The 10412-nt window shown below is 31.8% G+C and overlaps 1 protein-coding gene across 7 annotated transcripts in view; it reads left to right on the forward strand.

Annotated features, from left to right (window-relative positions):
• The window catches only part of TWF1 (twinfilin actin binding protein 1), a 37642-nt gene that overhangs the window by 10315 nt on the left and 16915 nt on the right, over nucleotides 1–10412 (forward strand). For 2 of the 7 annotated variants that reach the window (XM_055085668.1, XM_028491423.2), the window contains exons 9-10: nucleotides 174–2225; nucleotides 3962–4064. In XM_055085668.1, coding sequence (XP_054941643.1) covers nucleotides 174–344 — 171 coding nt within the window. In that variant the 3' untranslated portion in view covers nucleotides 345–2225; nucleotides 3962–4064. The other 5 variants (XM_028491424.2, XM_055085667.1, XM_028491422.2 and 2 more) reach the window with 5 other exon arrangements.

Consider the following 10412-nt stretch of genomic DNA (forward strand, 5'->3'; position numbering starts at 1 on the left):
TAAGATGAAAGTAAACTATTTTCATATGGTCCTTGGTTCTCTCTTGCTGGAATGAGTATTATGCACTTATTGGTGAGCATTCACACCTGAAAACTGGCTCATTGCTTGTATTAGGTTTTGAATGTTGTGTTTTCTCACATTGCATCACACTTTGCTAATTTTATCTCTTACAGATCGAGATAGACAATGGGGATGAGTTGACTGCAGACTTCCTTTATGAAGAAGTACACCCCAAGCAGCATGCACATAAACAAAGTTTTGCAAAACCAAAAGGTCCTTCAGGAAAAAGAGGAATTCGAAGACTAATTAGGGGTCCAGCTGAAACTGAAGCCACTACTGATTAAAATTATTACAATACTAGTTTTTTTAAAAGTCCAGCTTTTAGTACAGGAGAACTGAAATCATTCCACGTTGATGTATAGTAGGGGAAAAAATTGTACTTTTTGAAAATCAGCACTTTTCACTTCTGTGTGTTTTTAAAATTAATGTTATAGAAGACTCATGATTTCTATTTTTGAGTTAAAGCTAGAAAAGGGTTCGACATAATGATGTTTAATTTCATCGCAGTTTTCATAGAGTGATGATTCCACACTTTCACATAGTTCTTAAAATTTTATAGAGTTGGGCCAATTCCAGAAAATCTAAAGTAAGATACAATTCTTATTACTCTTCGGTGATACATCACTTTTTTTCCTTTAAGGGAGAGAGAAAGACCTTAAAATATTCATTCCACTTAATGAATATGTTAAGGACCAGATTAGATTATTTTCTAAGCTGAAAACTTCATGTGCCTAGGAAAAGGTGCTCTGAAGAGCAGTGCTCACTCAGACTGTGAGATCATGTCTACAACTTTTAGAAACAGTGCTTTATTGCAGCAGTCTTTTCTATTTGACTTTTTCATTTTTTAAATGGCATTAAAATTTCAGAAAATCAACTCACTCTGAAACATTAAGGGTACCAGATATATACTGCAGGATTTCTGATGATGTTGAAAGACACGTTTAAACTGCTTTAGTAAATGCTCTTTCTAGTGCTTTAAAACTTTTCCATTTCAAAAGTAAGTCGTTTCATTATATGTAGTGTGAGACCAAATATTTATGTCCAATTGAATATTAAATTAATATCATTCAAAAGCAAACAAAACTAAAGTCAACAATATTGAAAAAGTTTTAAACATCGATTGATTTCTCTCTAAAACCATATATTTATAGGGAAATATTCAGATTTAACAAAATTATTTTAAAGTCCTAGTACTCATCAGCCTAACACAGATAAATGAATCTTGTTTCAATTTATATCTTATTTCAAAACACAGTTAACTGTTTTCTAAAGCTTTGCATTTTCAATTACAACCTACAGAGATTTTGAGCCTTGTTTTCTTTGATACTTGAAATAGAGGGAGCTAGAAAACTTCATCATGTTTAATCTGATAAACCTGCTGCAAGAGCCATAATTTAGAGGACTTTTCTAAACGAACTGTGGGGATCCGGGATTTAGAATTTCTTGATCTAAACTTTATGCTGCATAAAACAAATACCAGAAATGTACATTTCATAGTATAAAATATGAAACACTCATTTTTACACTTTATTATCTAAGGTAATATATGTACCTTTCAGAAATTCAATGTGTGTTCAACTAAAAGCATGTTAGAATAATTATGAGTTGACAGATTTTTTTTTCTAGAATTAAGAGTATTTGTGTGGGGTTTTGTTTGTTTACAAATAATCAGACTATAATGCAAAATAATTGATGGTAATGTTGCACTTGTTTATGAAAGATATACTTTAAGTTTTTCCGTGGGTGCACACATAGACACACATACACACAAACTACTGCATTGAGAATCCTGGAGCTGTGCTGTCGACCATAGGCCAAGCTGCTGAAGCTGTTATTTTCGGTCAGGAAGAAAACCTGTCATGAAGGTATAAAATAATTTAGTAGTGAATGTTTTTCTCTACCATCCATGTGCAATTATGCTCTTAAACTCTATTACACTACATGAAAGTAAGTGGACATTCCAGAATATAGATGTGATTATATAATCTTAAACTAATTATTATTAAACCAGTGATTGTTGAAAATCAATGATGCATTTGTTATAGAGTATAACTCATCGTTTATGTTTTAGGTGATGTCATCATAACAATAGAAGGTGAATAAAGTATTCCCAGTGAATTTATATAGCAGTGAAGAATTACATGCCTTCTGTGGACATTTTATAAGTGCGTTTTATATTGCAATAAAATTTTTTTCTCTAAATTGTGTACTAAGTTGGTTCTAGTATAACCTTTTTTTGTTTGTTTGGATAAGTCTGCATAATACAATACCTGGTGATAGGTTAGAAATCCCATTCATCTATTTGTTAATTAACCTATCTAAATCAAAAAGGATTTTAAATAGTTTGAAACCTAAGCAAGTTGTGTCAATAGAGTGCTTTAGTAGATTAGAACTTTTCCACTACTGCAGCAATAATGGAAACGTCATGAGTTAGTTCCTACTGTGATAGCAGCAACCCAGTACAATAGGGTGACCAACATACTTGACAGTAAGCTGTTAAAAGACATTCACCCAGCAAATACTGAGTGCATTCCAGTTTGCAATTCAGTATCAAATTGATCCTTTTTATTAGGGCTATATTACAAGATGGATGTCTTTGGCAGCAGTTTTACCAAGACAACTGTCCTTAAAAGGGCTGATTTTGAGAACTATTTTAAAAAGTTAAATTCTTTATGGCATTTCTACTCAGAACTAAAATCATGTGCCTGAGGTTTATATTGTAGTTTGGTATATATCCTTTCACACGTTTTCTTTGCATATACAACCATATGTTATGAGGATTGGAGTTTTTTTTTTTTTTAAGTACTGATTCTGGGGCTTCATCTCCAGAAATTTTGATGAGTAAGTGGGCCCAGGAGTCACATAGTTACACAAATGATTCATGTGTAGCCATGACTGGGTACAGTTTGTCGTAAATGATATATACTGAGGGTTCCCCCCCATTCAGTCAACAAACTTTCTAAGTATTCCTGTATGTTGGTCTGTAGTGGTTATGATTAAAAGTAACATCTCAATAAAATCTAGCCCTCACTCTTGCCCACTAACTTCTGCATGACTTGGCCCATGGCTATCTCCACCTCCCTTGATCAGTCTGCTTCAGCTCAGCTGCTGGCTGGACCTCTGAAGGACCAAGCACATTGCTGCCTCAGGAACGCTGAGTTCACACTGGCTTACTCTATCCCAATATCTACATGTCTTCCTCCCTCACTTAATGCAGGTCTCTGCTCAAGTGTCATCTCCCCAGAAAGGTCTTCCCTGACCTCCCAGTCTGATTGTACTCCCTGTCCTCTCACCTTAATCCTGCTTTATTTTTCCTAAAAGCACTTAGGAATTATATATCTTTGTATATATTGGTTGTCTCCTCCACTAAAATACAAGTTTGATGGAGGAAAGAGACTTGGTTTTATTCACTGATGCATCCTCAGCACCTGGAACAGTGTCTAGGACATAGTGGATATTTTATTTGTTGAATAAATACCTTTCCTTGGACAGTGGGGAAGGGAGCACATTGAAGCAGTGGTAGGTGCAGCACAGTGGGAGGCTGTGGCCTCCGCTGCTGTATTTCTGGGCAGACACTGACACAACCTCTTGCCCTCGGAAGATTATAGTTTCTACCCCAGGAGACTCCAGTATTGACTCATTCCTGAGCAGCAAGTGTCTTCCCGTGGGGATCCTCATTCAGCTGACTCTGTTCTGGAAAGACCAAAGACTAAGTTCTACTCAATGGCTAGTGCTGATCTACCACCATCTGCATTTGCTAGAATTCAGTCAGGCAGTAGTGCCTTATAAACCTCTGGATGCTTAACAGGAAGAGGTGCTTTTCTGAGGTGTGTGTGTGGGGCGAGTATATTTTATTCACATTTTAAAAATCTGATAACTAATATCTCTTCCTCCTTTTCAGCCCCAGAGACTTGGGAACGGAAAGAACAGGAACTTCAAAGACCTACTTCCCACATTGAAGCACGCACCCACCATGGCTTACACCAGCAAAGGAAGAGAAAGAGGTCTGAACCTCCCTCTGAAGGATCCTCCAGGTCTGGGGGAGGGGGAGGGGGAGGGAAGAGGGAGGGGTTGAGGGATGGGTCTCTTAAGAAAGGGACAGAGAGGGGGCAAGTCAGTTTGAAGGGGTTGGAAAGTTCTCCGAGGCCCCTCCCCTCCTCTTCCTTCCTACCTTACCTCCTGTGCTGGTTTCCCTGTGCCCCTTCCACATCCACATTCATTCCTTCATGAATGGGGGTTAAATTAATTTCTTAGTCTCCTATTATCAAGCTGTATGGATAAGAGCACACGGGTCATATTTTGCACACGTGTGTGTGTGTGTGTGGTAGGGGGTGAGAGAGAGAGAGAGATGCTGTCACTTCCTGGCTATATGTATTGCTACCATACTAATGCATGACCAATTACGCCCAGATGTAGGGGTTTAAAATAGCAATTATTTTCTACAAGTCTCCGGTTGGCTGACCTCTCTCACATCTGTGGTCTGCTGGCAGGTTGGCTGGTCTGGGATGACCTCATCCGAGATGACTTGTCTCTGCTGAGCATGGTTTCAGCAGCAGCATGTTAGCCCTGGCTTGTTCTCATGGCAGTGGCAGCGTTCCATGACAGAGAAAGAGAAAAGTGGTGCACAGGGGCTCTGGAGGCCCAGGCTTGGAACTGAAACGTCACCTTTCCTACAGTCTGTTGACCACAGCAAGTTCCAAGGCCATTCTGGATATAAGGACTAGGGAAATGAAATTTACCTCTTGATGGGAAGAATTACAAAACCATATTGCAAAGGGCATGGATCTAGGGAAGAGTGGAGAATTGCATTCTAACACAATGAACATAAGGGAGAAGTTACTTAAATTTGGGGGCATCAATTTCCTCAATAAGAAAAAGATGGGACCTACATTATAGAGCTCTAAAATGTGATCATGCCCTTAACATAATGCTTGGCATTAACAGTTAGCTCAGCAAATGACAGAGAAGATGATTATGATCAATATGAAGACAGAGAGCATAGTAAAGGTTACAGACTGATGTCAGATGCCTGAGTTAAAATTCCAGCTCTGCAATTTAATAGCTGCATAATCTTGGGCAAGTTACTTCACTTCAATTTCCTCATTTATAAAATGTGAATAATAATATTATCAGATTCATAGGATTGTTATGAGAGATAAGTTAATATAGGGGAAGCATTTTGAATAGTCCTTATAATTATTTAATAAAAACAGTGCAACATATAATTTTTTTAAATTATAAGTTTATAAATTAAGGTATATAACATTATTATTATTAATTATTCTTGGGATACTATGGGAACACAGAGGAGAAGCACCTACTTCTGCATGGGGAATCAGAAAAGACTGTGGAGTGGATACCAGCATTGAATTTTTAAAAACTGTTACGAGTTTGCCAGGTGGACAGCAGAGGGAAGAGCATTCGAAGCAGAATAGAAAGATGGATGACCATATGCCCAAATACACAGATGTCATGTTCAAGAAATTCCAGGAAGTGCAGTTGTTTGGGAGAAAAGTATAATATATTTCAGACTGGTTGGCTAAAGATGAGAACTACAAGAATCTATCCATATGCATATGGATGATATTTGAAACTCCATAAGTAGATAAGATACAAAGTTCTAGAAAGAAGAGTATCCAGGATAGAATCAATATTATTCTACTTAAACTAGGAAAATATCGGGTAATTCAGATCAAACCTTTCCCTGAGGAAAACTAGGGGAAAAATTCTGCTCAAAGGCATCAGTGTGCTACTAAGGTAGTAATGAAATATAGAACCAAGATATGGGAGAAAACATAAATCCAAAGAGTTGAACCCAGTATGTAGGGCTACTACTTCCTTGGGGCCATTTGCCAGTTCTGGGAGAAGCTATGAACAGATGTGTACATGTATTTTTTTAGTACCTGTGTTCAGTTCTTTTGGATACACACCCAGGAGTGGAATTGCTGTGTCATTGGTAATTCTATGTTTAACTTTGTGAAGAGCTACCAATCTGTTTTCCACAATGGCTGCACCATTTACATTCCCATCAGCAATGTACAAAGTTCCCAGTTTCCCCACATCCTCACCAATATTTGTAATAGCTATAGGGGTATCTCATTGTGGTTTTGATTTGCATTTCCCTAATGACTAATGCTGCTAAGCATCTTTTCATGTGCTTATTGGCCATTTGTATATCTTCCTTGGAGAAATTTCTATTCAGATCCTTTGCCTATTTTGAAATTATTTTTATTTTTATTATTGCCTTGTAAGAGTGTTTTGTATGTTCTGGATAGTAGATTCTAATCACATATTATTTTCACATATGCCATTCTATTGATTGTCTTTTCACTTTCTTGGGTGATGTCCTTTGATACACAAAAGTTTAGAATTTTGAAGTCCAATTTATCCTTTTTTTTTTCTTTCTGTTTTTTCTGTACTCTTGGTGTCAGATTTAAGAAACAGTTGCCTAATCCAGGGTCACAAATATTTACACCTGTTCTCTTTTAAGAGTTTTGTAATTTTAGCTCTTACATTTAGGTATTCCACCCATTTTGAGTTAATTTTTGTATATGATGTGAAGTAAGGGTCCTACTCATTCTTTTCCAGGGAGATATCCAATTGTCCCAGCACCATCAATTGAAAAAACCATTCTTTCCTCCATGGAATGGTCTTGGCAAACGATTGACCATATATGTAAGAGTTTAGTTCTGGACTTTCAATTCTATGTCACTGATCTATATGTCTGTCCTTATGCCAGCATCACACTGTTTTGATTACTGTATATTCATAACTGGGAAATGTGAGTCCTCAACTTTGTACTTCTTTTTAAAATAATATTTTGGCTATTCTTGGCTATTCTATATGATACTAACTGGGGGGAGGGGGTGTTTGTTTTATTTTGTTTTAGATGGCTTTTATCAGATTGAGGAAGTTACCTTCTATTCTTAATCAGTGAGTGTTGGATTTTGTCAAATGCTTTCTCTATTGATATAATCATGTGGGTTTTGTCTTTTATTCTATTTAAATGGTGTTTTATAGTCACTGATTTTTGTATACTGAACCAACTTTGCATTTCTGGGATAAATTCTACTTGGTTTTGGTATGTAATCCTATTTATATGTTGCTGGATTCAGCTTGCTAGAATTTTGGGGGGAAATGTTTGTGTCTACTTTGGGCACTGCTTTTGCTGCATGAGTTTTGTTGTGTGTTTTTCATTCCTCTCAAAGTATTTTATAATTTGCCTCATGATTTCTTCTTTACTCATTGGCTATTTAAGAGTGTTTTGTTTAATTTACACATATTGGTGAATTCCCCAAATTTCCTTCTGTTATTAATTTCTAATTTCATTCTCCTGTGGTTGGAATACATGCTTTGTATGATTTAAATATTTTGAAATTCATTGAGATTTGTCCTATTTTCTGGAAACTGTAAATGTTGGCTTATTTGAAAAATGGATCTTTGCAAATATGACTAAATTAAAGATTTTGGGATGAGAAGATTATCTGGGTGGGCCCTAAATCATATGTATACATGTAAGAAGGAGGAAGAGGAAATTTGAATACAGAAAGAAAGGAGAAGGTAAAGTTAAGATGGAAGCAGAACTTGGAATGTTCTGGCCAGAAACTAAGAAGGCTGGCAGCCAGCAGATGCTGGAAGAAGTAGGAATGGATTCTCTCATAGAGCCTCTGGACGGAGTGCAGCCCTGCCAACACCTTGATTTTGGCTCAGTGATACTGATTTTTAGACTTTTAACCTCTAAAACTGTGAGGGAATACATTTCTGTTAATTTCTAGTACCAAGATTGTGGCAATTTGTTACACCAGCCACAGGAAACTAATATAATAGGAAACTAATAATGTTTTATGGACTAACATATAGTCTATACTGGAGAATTATTTATGTGCAGCTGAGAAGAATGTGTATTTGGCTGTTGTTGTCCAGAGTGTTCTGTAGATGTCTGTTAGGTCTATTTGATTTACAATACTGTTCAAGTGTTCTATTTGTCATTTTCTACCTAGTTGTTCTATCCATTAAGTTTGTTATAAGTATTCAACAACTATTGTTGAATTGTATATTTTCTCTCTCAATTATGTCAGTTATTATTTTATGTATTTTGAGCCTGTGGTCAATGCTTATCTGTATAATTGCTGTATCTTCTAAAAGTGATTCTTTCTCTGTAGTAATGACTTTTACCTCCAATTTTATTAAATATATTGTCTGATATTAGTATAGCTACTCCAACTCTCTTCTGGTTACTGTGAGCACAGCATATCTTTTTCCATTCCTTTACTTTCAACCTATTTGCATCTTTGAACCAAAAGTAAGTCTCTCACTGACAGAATATATAAGAGATGGATTATGTAGTTTTATGTATTTTCCAATCTCTGCTTTAAAATGGAGAGTTTATTCCACTTACACTTAATGTAATTACTGAGAACATAGGATTCCATCTGCCATTTTGCAATTGATTTTGAATATGTCTTATGTCATATTTGTTCCTCAGTTGCTCCCTGGCAACCTTCTCTTCTGTAAAATATATATATATATATATATATATATATAAAATCATGTATATTATATAATATATATTATTACATTTATATACTATTTGTATATAATATAGGTAATATATTATATATGATATAAACTATAAAATAGATTACATATTTATATATAATAATACATTATAAAACATTGTATATAATATACATTTTATATATACTATAAATTTTACATGTACTATATTATATATTTTAATATATATAATAATTTTATATTATTTATTATGTAATATAGTATCATATATAACATGTATATCACATATTGAATATATTTTATATATTACATATTATACACACAATATATATGATATATTATGTACATAATATATATTGTATATGAAGTGTATACAATATGTGATATACATAATATGTATATATATTATATAACATTATATAATATATATACATATAACATATATACATATATTGTATATATGTATATTGTATATATATGTTTATATACACATATATGTATACATATGTTTATACATATATATTATATACACAATATATACTACATATATAGTATATATGTATATGTATATATATGTAACACATATATTGTAAATGGGGTTATTAATATATACATATATAAAACATATATTAAAATATGTAAAATATAACTTAATAATATAATCATCATTAATTTAATATATAATATATTATGCTATTATAAAATATATATAATATCTTATATATAGTATATAATATAATAATATAATCATCATTAATTTAATATATAATATATTATGCTATTATAAAATATATATTATATCTTATATATAATAAATATATATTATGTATATATAAATTTATTATATATAATATGTATATTATATGTAATATAATTTTGCATAGAATATATCTTATAGAATATATAATATATAATGCATTATTATAATATTTATAACACATTATATAATATGTATAATGTGTATTATATAATATATATGGTATAATATATACTAGGTAATATATATTATACCATATATGTTATATAATACATATAAGATATAGTATATATAATAAATATATGGAAACTGGATTCAATATATAATATAAAAACTCTGTATATGTATTTTATAATATATAGTAATGTATAATTATATAATTATATGTATAATATATTGTATACATTTATTATATACTGTATGCATTATATATAATATATATTATGTGCATATGTTGTATAGTTTATATTACATGTAAAATATATGCATTATAATATATTATTACATTATATATTATAATATATATTATATGGTGTATAATTAAACATAATATATATCATATAATATATCATATACATAAAATATTACATATATAAAATGTATACAATATACAATATACACATTATATGCATGATATATACTACATATTATTATATGATATATTAAAGTACATAATATATATTAAGACATATATTTATATTATGTATAAAGATGTATATTATATGTAACATATATTATAACACATTATAATAAAAATTAAATATATAATGGCTTATAATATATTATATACTGTAATATATAAATATATGATGTATTACAATATATATAAAAATATACTATACTATATAAAAATATAATATATATAAATAAATTATAATAATATATATAGTTTTATAAATTATACTATATAATATATATTATATGTAATAAATTACAATATAATATATAGTAAATATATTTATACAATATAGTGTATATTTTATATATAAAATATAATATATAATTTTATATATTTTAATACATAAAATATAATATAGAGTATATATTTTTATCTTTTAATATATTAAATATATTATAA

Source organism: Physeter macrocephalus, chromosome 6 (genome assembly GCF_002837175.3).
Source record: "Physeter macrocephalus isolate SW-GA chromosome 6, ASM283717v5, whole genome shotgun sequence".
Taxonomy (NCBI): domain Eukaryota; kingdom Metazoa; phylum Chordata; class Mammalia; order Artiodactyla; family Physeteridae; genus Physeter; species Physeter macrocephalus.